This window comes from Rutidosis leptorrhynchoides, chromosome 10 (assembly GCF_046630445.1).
Source record: "Rutidosis leptorrhynchoides isolate AG116_Rl617_1_P2 chromosome 10, CSIRO_AGI_Rlap_v1, whole genome shotgun sequence".
In the NCBI taxonomy this organism is placed as follows: domain Eukaryota; kingdom Viridiplantae; phylum Streptophyta; class Magnoliopsida; order Asterales; family Asteraceae; genus Rutidosis; species Rutidosis leptorrhynchoides.
The window spans coordinates 66,131,245-66,155,590 of NC_092342.1; the positions used below are offsets into that span (position 1 = coordinate 66,131,245).

General features: G+C 33.6%; 4 protein-coding genes across 4 annotated transcripts in view; 3 read left to right on the forward strand and 1 right to left on the reverse strand.

The window, feature by feature from the left end:
- Positions 1 to 3,942, forward strand: LOC139870339 (probable ATP synthase 24 kDa subunit, mitochondrial). Its single transcript, XM_071858166.1, has 7 exons — positions 1 to 33; positions 902 to 1,001; positions 1,441 to 1,585; positions 1,816 to 1,926; positions 2,152 to 2,298; positions 2,936 to 3,058; positions 3,691 to 3,942. The coding sequence occupies exons 1-7, from the start codon at positions 1 to 3 to the stop codon at positions 3,752 to 3,754; spliced, it is 723 nt and encodes a 240-aa protein (XP_071714267.1). The 3' UTR covers positions 3,755 to 3,942.
- A 3,151-nt stretch (positions 3,943 to 7,093) lies between these two features.
- Positions 7,094 to 7,597, forward strand: LOC139870957 (embryogenesis-like protein). The gene has a single exon (XM_071858717.1). It carries the CDS (start codon positions 7,104 to 7,106, stop codon positions 7,548 to 7,550), a length of 447 nt encoding a protein of 148 aa, XP_071714818.1. The 5' UTR covers positions 7,094 to 7,103; the 3' UTR covers positions 7,551 to 7,597.
- A 1,775-nt stretch (positions 7,598 to 9,372) lies between these two features.
- LOC139872014 (uncharacterized) lies at positions 9,373 to 16,680 on the reverse strand. Its single transcript, XM_071859799.1, has 10 exons — positions 16,544 to 16,680; positions 16,408 to 16,469; positions 15,890 to 16,009; positions 15,269 to 15,368; positions 14,349 to 14,429; positions 11,847 to 11,896; positions 11,599 to 11,749; positions 10,772 to 10,828; positions 10,418 to 10,539; positions 9,373 to 9,684 (listed from the first exon to the last, which is right to left on the reverse strand). Exons 1-10 carry the CDS (start codon positions 16,556 to 16,558, stop codon positions 9,474 to 9,476), a joined length of 969 nt encoding a protein of 322 aa, XP_071715900.1. The 5' UTR covers positions 16,559 to 16,680; the 3' UTR covers positions 9,373 to 9,473.
- A 2,347-nt stretch (positions 16,681 to 19,027) lies between these two features.
- LOC139870341 (uncharacterized) overlaps positions 19,028 to 24,346 on the forward strand; it is an 88,151-nt gene continuing 82,832 nt past the window's right edge. The window contains exons 1-2 of the mRNA XM_071858167.1: positions 19,028 to 19,414; positions 19,577 to 19,855. Of these exons, the coding sequence (XP_071714268.1) occupies positions 19,028 to 19,414; positions 19,577 to 19,855 (666 nt within the window). The remainder of the gene's footprint in view (positions 19,415 to 19,576; positions 19,856 to 24,346) is intronic.

Genomic DNA, 24,346 nt, shown 5'->3' on the forward strand with positions numbered 1-24,346 from the left:
ATGGCTCGATTTTTATCGAGATCCGCACGCCAGGCACTCAATCAAACCTTTATATTATCTTTATTTCGTTTAAACATCATCGATTTACATGTTTGATCCAACGATTATTTCAATTTATCATTATCATCTGCGATGTTGATGTACGGTGTACCTTTAACAAATTACTTCGATATTGATTTATACGAGTCGAATTGATTTCCTTAATATAAATGTATGGAGATTCATATAATATTTCATGTTAAAATTAGGATATTGATTTACGTTAGGTTTTGGCGTCTGCGGTTTTGATTATAAATTGATATGATTATGTTTCCGTAAGTTAATTAGCACAGTGATATCTAGATTTTGTATTTATTTATTTTTTATCTTCTCCTGGATCATTTTAAATAAAAATGTATGCAGATTCATAGAATATTTCATGTTAAAATTAGAATATTGATTTACGTTAGGTTTTTGCGTCTGCGGTTTCGAATATATATTGATATGATTATGTTTCTGTAAGTTGATTAGCACAGTGATGTCTGGAATTTGTAGTTATTTATTTTTTATTATTTCCTGGATCAATTTGACACTTAAAATGTGTACTTATAGTAGTAAGTAAGCTATGACTTGTAATTTTGAAACTTAATTTGCTTGCTTGTAAATTTGCATTGCTACTTGCTAAACGAAATGCTATATCGATATATGATGATTATATGTAACATCTGTGGTTGTTTGAAATGGATAAAAAGTTGACTTGATTTAATTGCTCCATTCGAGTTGTGAAGCCCGTAGGAATTGTGGCATTTGGACTGTACATTAATTTCTTCTTGTTAAATTTGATGAACCGTTATAATACTTGAATTCTAAATGGCCAAAACTAGTAATCCTTAAATAACATCTTGTTTTTGTTGTTACGCAGTTATACGTTAGTGAAGCTGTTCTGCAACCACATCAGCATGCAGTCCCAATTCGCTTTTATGCTAAAGAAGCTGCTGCTTCTAAAGCTCTTAAGGGTGATGGTGAGTTTTAAATTTTATTTTATATTCAGCTATTAATATACGCGATTGTTTGAAAATTTCAGATTCTATATGGATGCTGAGAATGTGTTGTCGTGCTTTAATAGTAATATTTCCACTTGGTTGGATTTTTACTTATGTTGAAGAGTTCATTTTTATAATTCTTCAGTCATCATCCAATTAAGCAAGCACAATCTTCGTTGATTCTAGCTTTAGAACCTTGTGTGTACAGTTCTAATATCATGTATGCGTGCGGTGTGTCTGAAGTCACGCTAATATGTGGTGATATCTACGTTTTAAGTGAAATACATATTCAATTAAAAAGTTCCATCTATCGTTAGAGATATATTTCTAATAGAGTACTCATCTTGCTATAACATTTGTCTATTTATGGATGTATACTAATATACTAATGTTGATATATGTTTATATACGTCTGTAGAAATGTTAAAAGGTATATTTCTTGACGTAAAGAAGAAATTTGAGACGGCTGTTGGGGTTCTTCGAAAAGAGAAAATTACCTTAGATCCCGAGGATCCTGCTGCAGTTGACCAGTATGCCAAAGTCATGAAGACTGTAAGGGAAAAGTAAGTTCTTAAGAGTTATCACTGAAATTACAAAAATCTCAAATAATTTTTTTGGCAACATATTCTTCTATTTGAGTGTCAAAGGTAAGCTGATTGGATATGTTGTTGCCCATTTTATATATTATTTTGTATCATTTTATTGGTACAGTACTTATTTTCTCGGTGATCATCTTAATCCTTATTTTGTGGTGTTAATCGTATTATTTAAACATAGCCTTCCATGCCTACAGGGCAGATTTGTTCTCAGAGTCTCAGAGGATTCAATTCACCATTAAGCAACGAACCGATGGAATCCAGGATGCTCGGTCTTATCTGTTGGCCTTGAAGGATATACGTCTCAAGTATGTATTTTTTATCCTTATTAATGACCAACCACCCTTTATGCACTCAAGTTTTAGTTGAAGTAAGGATTCTTTTTTTTTTTTTTTAGAAGGCTTTTTATTCATGAAAAAACGTTAGAAGCTTTTATTGTTTTTTTCTTCAAATTACTTTCATTTATGATATCTATGTGTATGTGTGTGTGTGTGTGTTATGTCAATAATTTGGTATCTAAATGTTATATGCAGGAGAGGGCTAACTGATGAACTAGGTGCAGAGGCTATGATGATGAATGCACTTGAGAAAGTTGAGAAGGAAATTAAGAAGCCACTTATGAGAAACGACAAGAAGGGGATGGCTCTCCTCACCGACGAATTCAACAAAATAAACCAAAAGTAAGCGTTTGCTTTTAAAGCGATATATGATGTGCTTTCTTCAAAAAGTGTATTATGTGACCCTTGATTTTAGTTGTTGAGAAAGATCCTGTGTTACAATTCGGACGGTTAGACCTTCTCGAGCTGTAAGTTCGAAAAGTTAGCATCAAATATCAAACTGAGTGTTTTGATGCTCGCTCGGTCACCGTTTCTTATTAGTCATTATGCACCAGGGTGTTTCCATGGTTGGCAATTTCGACCTATCAACCAATGAATGAGGTTCACTTTTATCTCAAATGGTATAACTTATAAAAAATATCTTAGAGGACAACGGGTCATATGAGTCCAACAAGTAATCCATTGAAAGTCACCCCAAAGTTCATATTTGAGTTATCTATTTGAAAAGTATTTTTCTGATATAGATGTTATTGCAACAGTGTAAGTGTATTTTTAAATTTAAAGTCAATGTACCCAAATAAAACTTGTCCAGTGTAATGCATATGATTGATTTAAGCACTCTTCTGTATCAAAGTTTCTCTTCCCAAAATGCCAGACTGTCCTTTTATGAGCCGTGAACTGTAAAAGTTTTCAAGCCATCATAGATCTGAATGTAGCTCAATCTAGTAATTTATGCTGTTTTGTTGTCTTTATTGTATAGGCTTGGCATACGCAAAGAAGACTTGCCTAAATACGAAGAACAACTTGAGAAAAAGATTGCGAAAGCACAACTGGAAGAGCTGAAGAAGGATGCTCTTGAAGCAATGGAAACACAAAAGAAAAGGTATATTATCTACTTTTATGATGTTACGCTAGTTCTTATCTTGATCATTTTTGTTATGCCTAGAGTACTGTATGTCTAAACGGTTAGCTTGGCCATGTGAATTAGGCACTTTTTGGCCCGTTTAATCCATTTGACCTATTGTAGTTTTACCTATTTGATTTGTTAGGGATTATGCGTTCTGAACTGGCCCATTTATAAGTTAACTGATTAAAATTGCCTGATTTAAAGACAAACTATTACTGTAGTAAGCAAAGGAATATGTGAACAAGTTAATGCCTAGATTTCGTTGACCATGTATTACAAATTAACAGAATGTTGTAGACCAATTTTAATATATATAATCAATAATCAATTTCAAAAAACACACCCGTGATCTAAAACAACTAGGTCATGCTATTCACACTATTTCGGCGGACCAAAATTTAATACTTGGTTTTCTTCAGTACTTGAAATACCATTAGTCAACTAAGTTAAAAGTTGCCAATATGCCTGAATGAGAATGAGATTGGCACTGGTCATATGGTATCACTAGATCACACCGTTTGTAATTTTATGAGGACATGTAGTAGTTGTTTTTTTTTTTTTTTTTTTTTTCCTTTTCCTTTTTTTATAGATTTAAATGATGTTTGTAGGGAGGAGTTCAACGATGAAGAAATGCCAGATGTTAAGTCTTTGGATATTCGAAACATGCTCTAAACTCTGAAGCATAAGAGTTTTTTGCTTGAATAATCTACTCATTGCAAGCTTTCGGCTAGATTGACTTCTGGTGAAGTTGTAAGACGATGATGATGATGATATCCCATTGTTTTTGTGTCAAGTTAAGAGTTATTGGATCCATAAATAAATGTTTTATTTTTCAAAGCTCAAGATTATCAATTGCAGGTGCAACCAGAGGCGAAACTAGGATTTTTTTTACCGGGGTTAAAAAAATTTTTTTTAACCGTAGCAATTTTTTTGGACAAAATTTGAAGATTTTGGGGCAAAAGTGGGAGAATTTGGGGCAAAATTTGAAGGTTTTGGGGCAAAATATGTAGGTTTGGGGGCAAAAAAAAAAAATCCACCGGGTGCAAAGTCGAAAAATCCAAAATTTTTACACTGAAAAAAAAAATCCACTGGGGGCGCCCCGCCCCCCTCCCCCATACCATCTTCGCCCCTGGGTGCAACCCAACTTTGTTACAATATATTCTTTTCATTTGAACGGTTTTTGTAACAAAACTCGTTTTAGAGATTTGGGTTTTGCAAGTTTAAAGAAATGAAATTATTCAGACCCTTGTGTTGCATCAGTGGCTTATGATTCTTTGTGAATAGTACCTACCTACCATGATGACCGATGACTTCTTTTCTTTTCGCTACATAAATATATTTTTTTTAGAAAAAGATGAACTCCTTACAGCCACAAAAGAAGTCTTTTTCATGAGGTGTACCTTACCTATAAATTCTTATGAAATCGACAATAAATCAATGTCCTTTTTCGAGTGTTTTTTTTTTGAAAAGCAAGAAAGACTTATATTAAACAAACACGAATAGTACATGGTTGACTGGTCAACCTTAACAGCACGATACATCACGAAAGAAATAAGGAAAACAAATTACATCGCCTTAAGCTAATTGCAAAGATTGCAACTAACAAAAGGGGTTAAAACTAAGGGTGTGAGAACCATTGTAACCAATCCATAATATGACCCTTGCAACATCGTGAAATCCAATCATATGAAAGAACTTGAACCTCGCTAAATAGAGATGAGACCGTCTCGAGCTTATTCTTGAACACCTTTGCATTTCTATTCTTCCATAGAATGTAACAAACCACCCAACATACCGCTTGCCATTGATTCTTTTTATGATCCTGTGCTACACAACCGAAAGTACCATTAAAAATATCCTCAAACCCGAATATAGCCGAATTATACCCCCACCATTTAAGAACTTTAGCCCAAATGTCTTTTGCCACTTGACAAGAAAAAAGTATATGCTCCACCGTCTCAATGTCACCATCACAAATCGGGCATCTCACACTATTCAAGTCGATGCCCCATTTATCTAACTCGAATCTTACCGGTATACGTCCTAATCTCGCCCGCCAAATAAACACCTCCACTTTTTTTGGAACCAAACCATTTCGCAACGACTCAATAGAATTAACCGCACGTGGTAGAATGATTTTGTCAACAATAACCGAACATTCCTTGACCGTATAAATGCCCTTCGAATTAAGATTCCAGCTCCAACAGTCTTTTTTACCTTCGGTCACCTGCAAGTTCCGAACAGTATCACGTAACTCATTTAGTTCACTATTCGTTCGGCCCATCGGTGGATAGGCCCAATTGCCGAGCCCATCACCCTTAAATTCTTCGATTTGGCTACTGATGTTGATATCTTTGTCGATCTCTAGCCTGTGTAGTCTTTTGAATCTGTCCTTAAAGCTTGCGTTCCCCACCCAAATGTCATCCCAAAAAGAAGTGCTTTTCCCATCCCCGATTGAGCGTATGAAAGAATTAGAGAAAGAAATCCCTAACCCGTCCACATGTTTTCCTGCATCACAAATAGAATTCCAAAGGCTAGCGTTTGGATTCCGGGCAAGTCCGTTACCAAGTACAAGACCTCCATTAGAACCATAAATGCTACGAATAACGGTGACCCACAAAGTGTTAGTTTCGGTCTTAAACCTCCACCACCACTTACAAAGAAGAGCCAAATTTTTACTTTTTAAGGACATGATATTTAAACCTCCTTCTTCGTGAGGAAGAAGGATTTTTTCCCACTTAACCCATGACATTTTAGAATTAGAACCCGTCCCGCCCCAAAAAAAATTCCGTCTCACACTCTCGAGAGAATTAAGCACACAAGTAGGGGCACGAAAGAGCGAGAAGTAATAGAGAGTGTTACATACCCAATTCTGACTCTGGCCTCGCTGAAGTTGTTTGTTGGCTTGCTCAGCTCTTTTTCATATGATTTATTTGCTTGCGCGACGGTATGTTTACATGGTTGGAAGATCGTGTTAACGACGAACTATTGAAACATGTCTAATATATTTCTTTTGACAAACAACATAAGTTGAATTAAAATGATCCGAAAATCAATTGAGTACAAATAAAAGTGATCCGATGATCAATAGGAACGGGTCTAATCAAGCTGTCTTTTAATGGGCCAAATGTCATTAAATGGGCTATGCAAATGACGAGTGAACCATTAATAGGGACTAAACTTTATGCTATGAATTAAACAAGCAATTGGGCCAGCCCGCTACGCTAGGCCCAATTGCTGTAGCCCACCCAAAAAAAACGTTAAAGCTAGTTTTGAACTCAGGACCTGCTGATAAGCAAACTCAACAGCAAACCAATGAGGTATTTTATTACATTCCCTTTTTATTTATCCACTAAAAAAAATCGAAAGTCAAACTACCCCTCAATTTAGAGTTAATTACAAATTTAGCCTAATGGGATAGTTTTTTTTTTTTTTTTTTTTTTTTTTTTTTGTCTTTTTCTATTTTCTAATTGAATCTATGTATAATAAGCAAGGTTGTAAAAGTCGCGAGTCGGAGACGCATCGGTCGAGACCTAAAAAGGACGCGTCGGCCGAGTCGGGGGACGCGTCGGGGACGCATCGGTCGTTGACCAACGTTGACTTTATTAATAATTTCTTAAATATATATTTATATATGTATAAAATAGTTGATTTTGTACCATAAATTTCTTAAATAAGAATTTGAATTTAAATACAATCAAACTTCAAACTCAATGAATGTTACGGAGTGCATAATTAGTAAGGACACAGAGAAAAGAGCGGCCTTAAAAATGAAAACAAACCCTAATTTTAAAACATATCACATCTGGACGAAAATTTGACTGTCTTTGATCGAACTTTTAGCTTTCACCGTCTTTTGAGTCGTTTTCAGAAAAAACGGGACGGAGAACCCAAAAAAACGACGCATCAGCCGACGGCCAAGTCGACCGACTTTTACAAAGCTGTTAATAAGTACAAGCCCTAAAAGCAGTATCAGTTTGAAGAGTTTAATACCATTTCCTGTTTCTGTCACAGCGCAAAAATGCATCAAAGAATCCATATTTCTGTGTGCAAATTCATCAGCAGATACCCTTTTAAACCATCTTCAAAACCCATATCACCAATCGTTTACAGATCATTCAAAACACAATCTTTTAACAACCCCACAAAACAGTTTTTCAAGAAACCCTTGTTATACACCCAATTCAACATCTTTAGGTCGTACAATGTTGAAACTGATAAAGTTGTTGATGAAATAAACTTAAAGTTTGCAGAAGCAAGAGAAGAGATTGAAACGGCTATGGAATCAAAAGAAACAGTTTACTTCAATGAAGAAGCTGAGTGTGCAAGAGCTGTTGTTAAAGATGTACTTGATATGTATGATGGGTTGCTTTCGAAATTACCCGAAAAAGAAAGAGGAGGTATACAAAGATCAATGGGCCTCAAAATTGAACAATTGAAAGCTGAACTTGAACAATTGAATGAATGAGGAGGTTTTTTTTTATTTTCATTGAGGTATGATTATTGTTTGTTGTTATTTGTTAGGTTGAAGTTGAATTGATAACATGTTATTCTGTGGTAATTTACAATTTCTGTTGAGATACTGAATAAAGAATAATTATGATTGTTTCTGCTGTTATTTGCTGGTTGTTGTGCATTACTTTCAGATAACAATGCTTCAAAACATGTTTGATGATGTACGGTGTACGGATTAAAAAATGGTGGTGTATGGATCACCTCTCTTGTTTAGTTTTTGTTGACAATTTTTTGTATGATGAATTCATGATTTTGAATATGAATGATATTCATAGTTGAGACATACAATTATGAGAGTAAATGGTTCAACTTTAAGATTCAAAATTATTATTTGCTTTCTAATTCAAATTTGCTTTCAAGTTTGTATTTAGTTTTCAATATTCCACACACACACAAAAAGTGATTCCTGTGATCCAGAGAGAAAACCTGGATCTGCCATTTCTCAGAGATTCGACTTTTATTTGTTACTCAAACCCATTTTCATCGCCATATGAATACTAGGTAATTAAAAGTGTATATATTATTAAAACCTTGCACAATATTTAAAGAGAAAATTGAATAAGTTGAGGCTTAGATGTTATAATTGTGTGGATGTTATAATAGTTAACTTTTCTGATATTATTGACTTTCCAAACTTTAACTAGAGGGCATGCTGGTTGAGTTTGCTTGTTCCCTTAGAGTGCTCCCAACAGTTCTTACTTCCTCCCCGTCCACACCTCAGCCCACCTGGGCACTGTTGGTTTAGAGCCGCCCAGGGATCCGCTCAGGCCGCCGCCCACCTCCTCGCCCTTTCTCTTGTCTTCCTATGAAATGTTGCTGGACAGATAAAAAAAGTGGAGGTAGCCATGTTTTTAACACTCAAAAGTGGAGGTTGAATTGTTGGGTGGTGGTAAAATTTTTGAGGTGTGGAGACATTAAACAAGCTGGAAAAAGTGTCACTAAAAACTGTTAATAGACTTGCACGGATTTTGCAGATTTCGGGATGCGTGAAACCTGAATCCAGGGAAGTCGACCAACTCATTGGTCGCCCGCGTTGTTTTTTTGCTTTGTGGTCGACCATGTGTAGTTGAGGTGGTAGTCGACCATGCTCTGAATGAAGTTTGGTCGACCACCTTGAAAAATGAGGTGGTCGACCAAGTAAAAGGGTGGTCGACCATATTGTTGGACAACCTAATGGTGTAAAAAGACAATTTTTTTTTCAAAAAGTGTATTTTGAACGAATTTTTTTTAAAAAAATGTATTAGAGCCAATTCCCCTTTTTATGACCTTATTTGCGTGGGAGCCCAAAAAATTAAAAAAAATGCCAATTTGCCCTCGCAAGAGCAAGGTGCCTCTTGCTCCCTTGCGCTTTGCGTTCTTGCGACCTTGCGCTTTGCGTTCTTGCGACCTTGGTTTCACCTGGGAGCAAAGAGCAAGACAACTTGCTCATTGCTCCCAGGTGGAAGCAAGGACGCAAGGTGCCTCTTGCTCCCTTGCTCCCAGGTGGAAGCAAGGATGCAAGGTGCCTCTTGCTCCCACCTGGAAGCAAGGAGCAAGGCACCTTGCTCCCATGTGAAAGCAAGGGAGCAAGAGGCACCTTGCGTCCTTGCTTCCACCTGGGAGCAAGGTGGGAGCAAGGACGCAAGGTGTCTTGCTCCTTGCTCCCAAGTGCAACCAAGGTCGCAAGGGAGCAAGAGGCACCTTGCTCCTTGCGAGGTCAAATTGGCAAAAAAAAAAAAAAAAAAAAAAAAAAATTTGGGCTCTCACGCAAATAAGGTAAAAAAAAAATAGACTTTTTGATGATAATCCCAATACAATAACATATAGAATACAATTACTGTTGTATGGAAAGCTTTGGTTGTGCATAACCCTCTCCAAATATTATACAACGATAAATTCATATTGAAAAGTTACCAAGTGAGTTAAGAGTATCTACAATTGAATCAATAGTACTATTGGAACTTTTGGTTGCACTGAACGGCAAATGCTTAGGAGCTTCGGTTCTATCAAAGTAAAAGCCACCGGATACAAGCTTTTCTTTTGGTTGTAAAGCTAACCAAATTTCAGTATCCGCACCTTCTTCGCTCGTTCTTAGTTTCCCTTCAAATCTGAAATTTAATCGAAATAATGCTCTTAACTTTCTAAATAGTTTTCTTTTCTTTGTCCTAAAACTAACCCCAATAAAAACACAACTTCAATAATTCAAAAAATAACTAATCATGCAACTTTTTTTTGCAGGAATATTAATAGTTACGTAATATATGTTTGCATATTACACCAAACAGACAAGGTTGTAGAAATTACTAGTTGGGACAGCCGGCCAGAAACTTACAAGGATTAAAGTGAACTTTTTTTTTACATTTAAATAATAATAATTTTCTAACAAGGTAGAATAAAACTATAAACATAAACATACATAAATTGTAAGATAGTTTGTCTATAAAAATAAACATAAATATAAAGATGATTGTTCATTTGTTCAAAAACTCCAAAATTCTAATTTTAAGTTCATTTAAAATGTTGACTAACTATATCGACTAATTTGACCGACTAAATCCGACTTTGACCAACTAAATCTGATTTTGAACCATTGACCAACATTGACCGATTAATTAAACTTCTTCGGGTATTTCAATCGAAACCCTAGAAATGGTACTTTCGTATTCAAACGAATTTTGGAAACTCTAATCAGCCCGCTTTCCTAAAAAGGATTAATTCAGAATAATTGGGATTTTTACAACAATGCAAGCTGACCTACAAGGCTACAAGCGTATGCACATGTAAACTGTATACATAAGTTATTTTTAATTGTTGTAATGTGATAAAGGAATGAGAACATACTTTTGTGAAAAACTTGGCAAACTCTTGGATACTCCAGGCGTTTCTGCCCATCCAGGGTGCATCGCATAGAACCCGATCCCTTTTTCACCATATTTCTTGGCCCATTTTTCTGTCAATGCTACCTACAACATTTAAACATATTGAACATGTAAATTTCACATACAGTTTACGGAACCATGAATATACCCTTTTACTACTTAATTTTAATAGAAAAAATAGCAACCTGATTCTTATATTTTCCCTTACAATAGCAGATCAAACAGGATTGGGTGTGGTATACAAATTTACATCATATTTCTTTTTTGTTTTTGTTTCCATTTAGATAGAATATGAATAGAATATTGTTAACGTTACCTGTATACGTTTGTTGCGAGAATACTGTTCAGGTCCACTAAATTCACCACTGCTAAACTGCACCGAAACAAAAAACTTTAGATAATGCAGATCTAGAGGAACCTTTTGTTGTAGCTCAGGTGGTAGTGGTCTGCCTCTTTTAGCGAGAGGTTAGGAGTTCGACTCCCGTGGGGTGCAACATTGCACACAAGGTTGCCCCTTTACCCTTGAATTCCACCCAAGGGTGCCTTCCGCACATCGCGTTGCGGGCAGGGGCGGATGTAGTGTGTAACCAGTGTTTGCACGGGACACCACTGAAATACGCGATACAGTGGAAATTTTTTTGAGTTTTTAACTAGTGATACCAGTGGATAGTGTAAATTTTTTTGTGTGATACCACTGAAATAAGTCATCTAGTAGGAAAATTTTTGGGGTTTCGACTGGTGACACTAATAACCCTTAATCCTAGATCTGCCACTGGTTGCGGGGGCAGGGGAGGGGGGTTTTACCGTCCATGCAGATCTAGAGGTGGTTTGGATCATTTTGTATATGTAAACAGTCAACAGAAAAATGGGTAGGTCAAAAAGGTTGGAATTCGCCACATTTTTTTTTTATGATTTTTTTTTTTTGGCATAAAAGCCTCCAAATACAAGTTCATAAAAATTAGATGACTATTATGATAAATGTTTATAGTTGTGGTTTAGATCAACTTGCCCATATTACTTTAGCCATTTTGTCAACTCTACTGACGATAACCATACATAGGTTTCGACTAAATTAGGTTGAGACCTATATAAGTATATCACGAAGAATAAATATAATAAAAAAATGTAAAATTTTATATGAACCTGTAAATCTGTTGTCAAAGGAGATGTATACATTCCACCAGAGGATACCGTAATAACACGAGCATCAGGTTGAGTTTTCTCGAGCAATGGAAGCATTAGCTCTGTCATGCCATAAGTTCCTAGTACGTTCACAGCGAAATTCAGTTCGAATCTGTTCTTTTATATTGAAAAAAAAAAAAAAAATCAATCAATCAAAAGGGGCTATGAAGAGAAAAAGTGTTCATGAAATGGGAAAAAAGAACAAGTACCCTTCTGATGTTGTGACTCTCGTGTTCTCGAGTAAGCCAGCATTGTTAACCTAATGAAGATCAAATAACGAAGTGTTTGAAATAACTAAATGAATTATGGCCTATTCGATAAATCTATGGTGGAATAACAGAGGAATGACCAATTTTAATTGGATATTAGGTACCAAATTGCAAATCTAAAGCTCAAATAGGCTAAAGTGCAAGTGATAGCATAGTCTAACTTCCATTATGTGACTTTGATTTTCTTTTTTCATGTTTGTGCTCAAAATAGTACTACTATTACTCTATATACCTAAATGGCATACGCCAAATGAATAGTACCACTCAAAATTCTCACAAATTCACCTCGAACTTTTTATATTTTCACGATTCAACCCCGCCTTTTATAATACTTAATTTTATAACTTTTATAAACTTACCACAAAGTTTTCACATTTTATAATTTAACCATTAAACTTCTCATTCATAATAAATCGACCACATAATTACTCTATAAATCTAAATGGCATACGTCAAATGAATAGTAACACTCATAATTTTCATATATCTAAATGGCATAGGCCAAATGAATAGTACCACTCATAATTTTCACAAATTCACCTCGAACTTTTTATATTTTCACAATTCAACCCAACCCTTTATAATACTTAACTTTATAGCTTTTATAAACTTACCACAAAGTTTTCACATTTTATAATTTAACCATTAAACTTCTCATTCATAATAAATTGACCACATAATTACTCTATAAATCTAAATGGCATAGGCCAAATGAATAGTAACACTCATAATTTTCATATATCTAAATGGCATAGGCCAAATGAATAGTACCACTCATAATTTTCACAAATTCACCTCAAACTTTTTATATTTTCACAATTCAACCCCGCCCTTTAAAATACTTAACTTTATAGCTTTTATAAACTTACCACAAAGTTTTCACATTTTATAATTTAACCATTAAACTTCTCATTCATAATAAATTGACCACATAATTACTCTATAAATCTAAATGGCATAGGCCAAATGAATAGTAACACTCATAATTTTCACAAATTCACCTCGAACTTTTATATTTTCAAAATTCAACCCCGCCCTTTATAATACTTAACTTTATAGCTTTTACAAACTTACCACAAAGTTTTCACATTTTATAATTTAACCATTAAACTTCCCATTCATTATAAATCGACCACATAATTTTTACTAACTAACAACTATTCATTATTATTATTATTATTATTATTATTGCTATTATTATTATTATTTCAACCACGTAATTTTTTACTTTATTATTGTTTAACTTTTTTCTTATTATAAATTAACTACGTAACACATTATATATATATATATATATATATATATATATATATATATATATATATATATATATATATATATATATATATATATATATATATATATCTAAAAGACAAAGGCTTTATGAATAGCTCTTCCCCATGTTTTAATCGTTTGTACGTCGTGCAAAAAGGTTGTACCCACAATGACACCACACTAAACATTGACAACCATTATAAATTTTAGGGCGCCAAATGTAAATTTCTAGGGTAAAAAAATGTAAACTCCATAGGGGTCTAAAGTTAAACTTTAAGGGCCAAATCGTAACTTCTTTATTTTCCATAAAACTCCCCAACAAATCCACCTAAATTTTTAACAGCCTTTAAATTTTCGTACGATTCGGGATAGGTTTAACCGACATAACCGTTAAACACGAAATAATTTTACGAACCAAACAAAACAAATTATATCCGAAACAGAGTCCCGACGCGAAGCGAGGGCTCCTCCACTAGTTATCTCTAATAATCTACTTGACTCTAACTTTAAGAGAGACCGGAGTGTGGGACAATGATTGCTATCTTAGGGTGCAATTGTTTGCCTGTTAAATCAATGGTGCAACACCGAATGCTAAATGTTCAATATTTAGTACGTTTGTTTTTGACATCTGAATAACAATAACAAATGATGTTGAACCGTTCAATTATTTGTGGTGAACCAATAGTGACCCTAGTTTCAATTATATGATTATGAATAAATAATTGTAAGCCTCCCTCAAGATCCAAGTATCAAATATAATATTATGTTATAAATTAAATGGCTCAATTTTTGAAGCCTCATATATCCGTATTTAATGTACAATCGACCCATTTATCACTTTAAACATATGTTTATTGTAACTAAAAATAATTATGATTGTTTATTCGTTTCAAGATAATATTTAGTTATGGCTTGTTAATATAGTTTTTTTTCTTCTAATTAATCATCTGATTATCGAGTAAGCCACCGTTAACGGTAAATCCTGGCTCCGCCTCTGCATTCAACGTTTAATCATTCTGTTTTATCAAACTTACTGTTCACGAGTGATAATAAGAAAACTGAAAGAACATATATTTCAAAATTCAGGTTTAAAGGTGAGAAATTGCAACAAAAAACATTGAATGCAAAGTACAAAAGCCACTGTATAATAGGGTAGGAGTTGGTTACCAGCACATGAATGGGAACATCCTTTGCCTTGAATCTGGAAGCAAAGGACTTGATATCATTAATTGAAGAAAGATCACAGACCTACAATGAAAATATAAGATGGTTTAAATCCTGTATATAGTGCAAGGAATAAAAAGGGTTAAAACGAAATTTATCTAAATGGGTAAAAGAAGTCGTACCTCACCCAATCCGTCTTAAAGTTATGGATTTTGCTAAAAACGGCCCATAAGGCTGTCGTTAACACGCTTTAAATATTGTACAACTTGATAACAACCATTCTAAAAGTAATAGATAACCACTATGTACAATGATTTAATGCACATTAACGTTCTAAAGTTATTTGTAATCACTAGATTCGTATGCTAGTAGTAAATATATGCAGAGTATAATAATATTTAAAACATTAATATTTAACATGTTCAGAAAAGTATATATGTTGTCTATGGATTCACCCGACCCATTTTTGACATGCCTTCTAAGAGTACTTGCATATTAGATCCCTTTTGACCCATTACCCAACCCAACTTACCTGCTCATGTTTTTACTTCCGAATTCAGATATGTCGTCTAAGTAGAATGTTTTGTTGTTGGAAATGTAAAAGAGTTTGTGCTTCATATTATATATGGAAAGTATATATGTCAAATACAAAATGAGGACTCCTATTTGAATAGGAAGAAAAACATGTACTAAAGAAGAGGAATCAGATGGTCTTTTAAAAACTACTCTAAAATATATGTTCCATAAAAGAAAAGAAAAAAAAAAAGTCCGTTAATGATAAAAAATTTGTCATCCGGGTCTAAATAACAACATTTGTTGAAGACTGGCACATATAATTCCATTCAACACTTAAAAGTCAACAGTGGACTCTATACTAGGATGCGAGATAAAAGAATATATTACGGTATATCTGATAAGTATACCTCCAAGTGAAGATTTTGGTTACCGGTGGCCGATTGAATTTCTGAGAGAGCAGCTTCTCCCCTTTCTTTATTTCGACAAACCATATACACAGTTGCTCCTCTGATATTTAAATTTAAACAAGAAGAAATGGGAAATATCAAATTAGTGGAATGTACTCCCACCAACCAAAATAGTCAACGTTGACTCTAGAAATCAAGACGTAATGTTTCCTAAGTTCAAAGTAGGCATTATTTCATAAGAAATGCTATGTTTCCATCAGTTAAATACTAAAGTTTTTTTTATATGTTTTGGACTACTAACCATTGAAAATTATCCTTTTGTCAGTTCGATATTTACGTGCAGACTTTCACATCAGCATCAAAAAGAAAGACATAGAGGTGGTAATTGCAACCCATATACCTGTAAATGTATTGAGTTGGTTTGCGTTTGATATCTAACAAGTCACATGGATATAACTGTGTACTTATAACTATGTATTAGTTTTGTTAAAATGTTGATGACAAAGTGCTTTGGCCCCACTTAACCCGACCCGTTTGGCTCAAACATCTTTTGACTAGTTATTAAACATTGTTATTTTGCCACCTTCAAAGATTGCACACATTAAAATAATGATAAAGCACCTTGATGCAAGGCCATGGGCAGTTGCATAACCGATCCCAGAATTAGCTCCAGTAACTATGCAATTCTTTCCATCTATTTTTATTGACATATCTTCTGGATTAAAATGCTTTGAGTGGTTTCTGATAATTAAAACAAAAAACATGAACATAATTTTCGAATCAAAATTCCTACTTTTCTAACATTAAAAATTAAATTAAAATATTCATAAAAATAAAATAAAAATGATGATGAATATTTATACCAACTCATGACAAAAAAACACCATGAGGAAGATACATGCAAGTAACAATCTTTAGTTCAAGCATATACATATATCATATCATGTATATATTTAAATTAAATACAAATAGATGCAAATATCAGAGTAGGAGTACTCCATTATTTAGTATAACCAGCTTATCCCACATCATTCAAATTTTAATGATAATGCAAACACCAGATTATTTTTTATATAAAATTTAAAGGAAAGTAAAATAAAACAAATATAAAATATATGAGTATGTTGTATTTTACTGACATATATCCGGATTTGGTGAAATTGAGGTAACCATAGACGCCAAAAGCAGTTGATCTCCATGCCTGTGTGTAATCAATCAGATATGTTAAAAATGATGGACTGCAAAATTAATAAAAAAGAATGAAAAATATTAGACCTTGAGGAGGAACATTGCAAGTGATGCAAGATTTGAAGGTGTTTTTCCAGTTTAAATGTTGGTGTCGGTGTTAATTGCATTTTAGTCTTGTTGGTGCTGAAAACTAAAAGAAATAAATTGTACGTAGTATTGTATTGTTGAACAATTGAATTTGGTTATGGACACGTACACCTTCACTCTACCATATATTTGCGTTCTAAAGTCTCGTTGATTTATTATTATTTGACCATGTTGGACTACGATATAATCCAATTTCAAGTTAGGTTATAGGGTGTGTTTGTCGTAGCAGCTTATGGGAGCTTACGAGAGTTTGAGCTTTTGATTTTAATAAGCTCTAAGTAATAAGCTTTGTTTGTTATACATAAAAATTAGAGCTTATAAAAATCATAAGCTCTAGTAGCTTTTGAAAAAAAGTAGAGCTTATGAACTAGAAAATAAGTTTCAGCTAGTTTACCAAACACCTATAAAAAATAATAAGCTCCAGCTACCAGCTTTAAAAATAAGCTCCAGCTCCAGCCCATTAGCTCTAGTAGCTTTTGAAAAAAGTAGTAGCTTATGATTTTAATAAGCTCTAAGTAATAAGCTTTGTTTGGTATACATAAAAAGTAGAGCTTATAAAAATCATAAGCTCTAGTAGCTTTTGAAAAAAAGTAGAGCTTATAAAAAATAATAAGCTCCAGCTACCAGCTTTAAAAATAAGCTCCAGCCCATAAGCTCCAGCTCCAGCTATAAGCTCCAGCTCCAACTACTTTCATCCAAACACACCCATAATAATAATAATAATAATAATAATAATAATAATAATAATAATAATAATAATAATAATAATAATAATAATAATAATAATAATAATTATTATTATTATTATTATTATTATTATTATTATTATTAATTATTATTACTGTTATTATTATTACTATTATATGACAACAGAGAGTAGTATAAAATTATTTTACCTCTTCGTTTTTCATAATTCTACTATTATTATGTTAATCTACTATTATTATGTTTTACTATATGTACATTACAACTACTTACTACTTAATCCATGAGAATAATTAGATTTATAAAACTACAAGTGGATATATACATTGGCGGATCTAGAACATTTTGTTATTGGTAGCACAAAAATATTTGTGAACAAATTTTGACTTTTTAAATTTTTTTCTTTATCAAAAATCAAGAGGCTAACCTTTATAAATCTAAGAATTTTATGTATCAAACATAAAGATTTAAGTAAAATTTCAATAAAAAAAAGTTTTCAGAGGTATTTAAATTTTATTTTCTTTTTTTGTTTCTAAATAAAGATAAGTTTTATGGTGATCCAAGTTAAATTTAAATTATAGTTTAGTTGATAAAAATGGTAAATGTGAATCATTTGGGTAAGTGAAATTATAGTACATTTCTCTCTCTCTTTATCTGATTACAATCCGTGTGGCTTATGTAATGTAATAGAAAAATAAATAAATAAATATAAAAATAATAGTAACTCTAATAAAATCGCAGGTCAATATAGTTAGGTTTATAAATTATGGGAGTGTTAAACGAAAGATTTAGTGAAAAAGTACATAGTGGGATCATAACTTTTTGAACCCATCTTCCCTAATTGTTTTCTTCTTTTCAGTGTATATTTCATATCAGAAGGAAGTTTTCTTCTTTTCAGTGTATATTTTATATCGGAATCAGGATCGGTCCAGTAATATTTGATGCCCGGGGCGATTCGCTCGTAAAATGTCCTTACTAAATTAATTATGTAGTACTTCAAAAAAAAATTATATAGAATTAATAAGTTTGTAATTCATAATCATAATATGATTTAAAGTTTGATCTGGAAAATTTAATTGTAAACTGCAAATTAAGTTGTATTTTATAAGTTATATATTTATTTGGAATCAAAAGCCAAAGTGTAACTCTGGAATTCTAAAGAAAAAAGATAGACTAGTCATGGCTAACGACTGCTTTATTAATAAATATATTAACTCTTATGCGGTTTTCCTTCCCTACAGGATTTCAGATTATTGTCCAGCTATTTTGAAAATCCCTCATGACGTGGTTCCAAAGCATAAGCCGTTCAAATTTAGTAATTTCATTACTAATCATGAAGATTTTTGTCGTATTGTTAATGAGGCATGGAAGCAGCAAATCCAGGGTCATTCAATGTTTCACATTTTGAAGAAGTTAAAGTTGATAAAGAATCCTATCCGAAAGCTTATGTGGAGTAAAGGTAATTTGCATTCTAATGTGATCAAGTTGCGGGCTGATCTGGATGCTGCACAACGAAATTTAGATTGAGATCCATCCCCTAGTCAGTTGCGCGAGCTTGAGAGTTCAACTCTCAAAGCATATAATGTTGCTGTTCTTGAAGATGAGAGTTTTCTGAAGTAGAAATCTAAGTTAGAATGGTTACGTGTGGGGGATAGTAATTCCCATTACTTTCATAAGGTTGTTAAGGGTCGAACCCATCGATGTAGGATTCAATCGATAATGGATGAGAATGGCACACTTATTGAAGGTAGGCAAGTGGCGGATGTGTTTGTTAGACATTATACTAATTTCCTTGGTTCAGCGCGTGCGAATGAGGAGATCAGTATTCCGGGTACTATGTTCACTGAACGGGTTGATCAGCAGCACGCGCTCCATATGATTAGAGATGTGACCACTGATGAAATTAAGGCAGCTGTTTTCGATATTGGAGATAATATATTTGCGGGCCCGGATGGTTTTTCTTCAGCTTTTTTCAAAAAGTCATGGGATATCATAGGCGAGGATGTGGTTGGCGCTGTTAAGGAGTTTTCCCGAAATGGTCAAATGCTCAAGGAGAATAATAGCACAATTATTGCTTTGATGCCCAAGGTTCAGACTCCAAGTAAAGTAAATGACTATAGGCCGATTTCCTGTTGTAATGTGACCTACAAATGCATTAGCAAGATAATTACCAACAGAATGAAGTCAAGTCTGGATGCGGTTGTCGGTTTAAACCAATCTGCCTTTGTTCGTGGGAGGCAAATTTTTGATAATATTTTACTAACGTAGGAGCTTATGAGGAACTACCACTTGGATCGTGGAACTTCTAGATGTGCATTTAAAGTAGACATTCAGAAAGCGTATGATACAGTTAATTGGGATTTTTTGGAGGAGATTTTGATATGTTTTGGTTTTCATAAAAAATTTATCAAATGGATAATGACTTGTGTTTCCACTACATCGTACATGATTAATGTTAATGGCGAGTTGCATGGATTTTATAAAGGTAAACGCGGGTTGAGACAAGGTGACAGGATGTCTCCTTACCAGTTCACTTTAGTTATGGAGGTGCTGACTCTTATGTTAAATAGACGTATAAATATTACTCGGAGTTTTCGATTCCATCCTAAATGTGATAAGTTGAAGAGAAAATTTATGCTTTGCGGACGACCTTTTCATTTTTTCACATGATGACTTGGGATCAGTGAGTATCTTACGTGAGGTGCTGCATGAATTTAGCTAGGGGTGTTCATCAGTTCGGTTTTCGGTTTGTTCGGTTTATTCGGTTCGGTGTATTCGGTGTGACGACCCGAAAATTTCCGACCAAATTTAAACTTTATTCTTATATGGTTTCGATATGATAAGCAAAGTTTATTTAACCGAGTCTTAAAAATTTTAAGAACTGTTTACATGAATACATTTGACCTTTGACAATTCCGACGATTCACGAACCATTATTTGTAAATAGATAAGTATATATATATATATATATATATATATATATATATATATATATATATATATATATATATATATATATATATATATATATATATATAAATAGGTAAATATAAATAATTATATATAAGAAACTGTTATATGCAATTGTTGTTATAAATAATATGTAAATTAATATACGATATAATAAAATTTATTATTAAATTGAATATATAAAGTATACTATAAATATGTGATTTCGAATTTATTTAGTGAATGACGATGACACTCATTTATCATTCGTTCAATATTAAACAAGTTAAATTCGAACTTATGTGATTTTAAAATAAACAATGATCCGAAAATGAGTTTTACAAATTATAGACTTATTAAAAATGTATTTAGGAACTATTTGTTGAATTTTTAAAACTTTTTATATTTTACTTGGGTTGGGAGTGAATAATTAATGTAATTTTTATTTAATAGTTAATGACTGAATTTTATACCATAATGACAGAAATAAATAAAGGAAGTTAATTTAAAATTTTGAGATTTTTTCGAAACCTTTTATCCGCCACTGATTTACAACGGAGTACGATTTAATAATCCGTGAAAAACTGTCGGCATATATTAACAAAATGAGATTTTTGTACATCCTAGTGGAACACGTTTTTAATGGTTTATGATAATTGACTGAAAGTTTTGTCCAAGGACTTTTGCATCTACAATAATTTTCATGTACTGTGTTTGATATTTCATGCTACTGTGTTAATATATATATATATATATATATATATATATATATATATATATATATATATATATATATATATATATATATATATAGCACATACAAGCATACAAACGAATTAATTCTTTCTTACTTTTGGTTCTTATTTACTGCACCCACTAACAACCCACTAACTCTCTTGTTATTCCTTGCTATTTTACTACACAAGAACCCACTTATTTGCTACCATTCTCTGCCTTTTGTCTGATCACCAATCCGAACAACCATGCTCGTATCAGTTAACCATCAAACCGAGCATCATTGAATTGCTACAACTCTTGCTCTAATATCGAACCAAAAACCCTTTTCGCTGTTTTGCTTCTATTCGACAGGACCACTCAAACCACTAACCACCTTCATCACCGGTATCCCACTGCATGCAACCATTATATTCGGTCATCACAACCCACCTTCCTCCACCTAAACCTACCACCAATCACCACCGTAGAACACCACAAAACCATCTATCTATCTATTTCTTTCGAACACCATCTCAAGACCGCCACCTTCATCAAGCTAGACCACCGTCATGATCAAACCTCCACCATTGTTGATCACAACCCAAACCCAAAAGAAACCTGCAACTATCTCTCTCCATCCCTCTTTTCTTGGTGAACCTCCTTAACCCACTTATTTATAACTGTTACTTTGGACAAAGAACCACAACATTCAAACACAATCATTTATTACTCACTGTTTCATTCCAGCTACTAAACAATCCACCACGACCCCCGCTAAACATGTGACGCCCCGTACTAAATCATCATGTACGGACCATCAACAACAGGATCATTACAAGGTTAAGTACTATATGCGTTTTCAAAGAGAGTTTGCATTCATTAAATAAGTGATGTCTAAACCAACATCGAAAGTTTTACATTCCAAAAGTATGCTTCACTAAGTAGAAGCAATAGATAAGTGTATGTGACCACAAAGGTCGTTACAAGTCATAATTCAAAAGTACTAGTGTTTGAATGCAAAGTAAAGTAGTTCATGCGTGGACAACTCTAAGCAGCGGGTGTCTACAGCACAACAAGTATAATAGCGGAAGCGACCTCAAGCACCTGAGAAATACATGCTTAAAAATGTCAACACAAAGGTTGGTGAGCTATAGTTTAAGTATAACAGTAATGTAAGGTAGGCCACGAGATTTCAGTGCTACAAAGAGCATTTCAAAACAGTAATCCAAATCCGTATGTTAAGTATATGCTTAACCGTGGGCACTCGGTAACTAACTTAACGTTTAATAATATACCCCCTGAAAGTACACTTGGCAAGTGCGTATGTCCTCGAAGTATTAAACACTCGTTAAATGCTAGCGCGACTAGCCCGAGTGGGGATGTCAAGCCCTATGGATCCATATCTAAGATTCGCGTTCACGGTTCAAAAACCAATGATTAAACGTTACCGAGCTAAAGGGAATGTTTATGCCGTTGTATAACCCACACATATATAAGTTTAAGTACTCGTGCCTAGTATGTAAAACATAAAATCCGCATGTATTCTCAGTTCCCAAAATAAGTTAAAGTAAAAAGGGAATGCTATAACTCACAATGATATGTAGCGGTAAAGTAGTAGTCGGGAAAGGTGTGCAAGTAAACGGTCCGAAGTCCTCAACCTAAGTCACATAGTACTAAGTCAGTAAGTCGTCTCAAAAGGTTTATAAGTATGTAATTAAGGTCATGAGGGTCATCATCAATCATCATTAAACAAAAGGTAACAAGTAAGGTTCGTTTATGAAAGTAGTTTAAAACAAAGGCTGACTTGGATCAGTCACCACGGCCTCTACACAAACCGAACAGAGGTGAGACCAGTGGCTATGGCTCCGTATATGAGTCGTTTAAGTGTGGTAAAAATTACAAAAGCTAACTCGTCTTCGTTTGACCGTGGCGACGGTATAAGTGCGAGTAGGTCTAAAATTTCTGCACAACGTTAAAGTGACATAGTGACGGTCGGAGGGCCATAAATCCTAAACCGTAACTCGGATGAAGACGAGTCTTAAACGAAAAATTATCTACTCGAAAATTTCTATCTAAAAATCAAGGTTAGAACAGCCCAGGTCTACTGGTCTGTTCCAGATACACCAGATCAGTTGGGTTTGGACAGAAAACAGAAAGTTTAGGTGAGTTCCGGTGGTCTTGGTGCTTGATGCTCATCATGGTTCTCATCCTTGATGCATATAGCTTCAAGTGTACAACTCATGGATGTGTTTACATCATCTTAACCAAGTCTTGACCATCATAACACTAGTGCAAGTCTAAGACATGAAGCACAACTCACTTGAGAGTTGTATGAAGTTTGATGAACCAAAGTTACATCAAAGTCTTAGTTCTAACACTTACATGAACTTTAAGAGTAAAAACAAGTTACAAACTTAGATTATCAACTAGTAAAGTGTATGTAAGCTTTAAAGCTCTTGTTTATAACAAAACATGTAGATCATAAGCTATAAAACTTAGATCCATTACAAGTATGTGAAGTTGTAACTAAAGAGTTATACTTCCATGTTCTTGAAACTTAATAAAGTTAACTTTTGTTCAAGAAGTATGAGATCAAGACTAACTTGTAGTACTTGACCAACAAATCAACAAACATGAAATTTAAGTGCATAAAATAAAGAAACAAGTTAAGTAAACAAGTAATTAATTCAAGGGTTGCTCATACTTTAAAGATTCAAACCAAAGTTTGATCTTTAGAAAGTAAACTTTAAAGTTTACTTCATGAACTTCAAGTATGTTTTTATACAACCATGAGCTTAAATCTTTTGATACAACATATGTAGAACATAAACTAGTAAGCTTAGTTCTTGTTTGTTCTTGTAAATACAAGATAAAAATGAAGAAAGAAACTAGCAAGTTTGTTTCTTGAAATCAAGTAAGTAAAGAAAGATAACAACAACTTGTAACAAGAATCAAACAACAAACAAAGATTGATGATGATGAATGCTTATGAAATCGGTTTTTAGCAAGGAAAAAGAGGAGAGAAAAGTTCATATTACTTACAAGTATTTGAGAGAAAAAGAGAGAAAAAGCTTGAGAGAAAAGTGTAGTAAGTTGTGTGTGTTTTTGAGAATGAGAGAAATGAGAGCAAGATGTAAAGCATAAAAATGAAACAAAACCCTTCCTAGGCACATAATGGCCGTTGGTTTGAGCTTCCATAAGGGGGAGAAGAATGTTTGTTGGTTACTAGTGTGTTAAAGGTTCAAAAGTTGGATAAAAGGTGTAGTTGCATGGGGATTAAGGCATAACTAGATTCCATATGTTTAAACTAACTAGTTCCATCTTAAATTGATACTTACAAGTGCAAGACATGGGCTACTAAGTTCATTAATA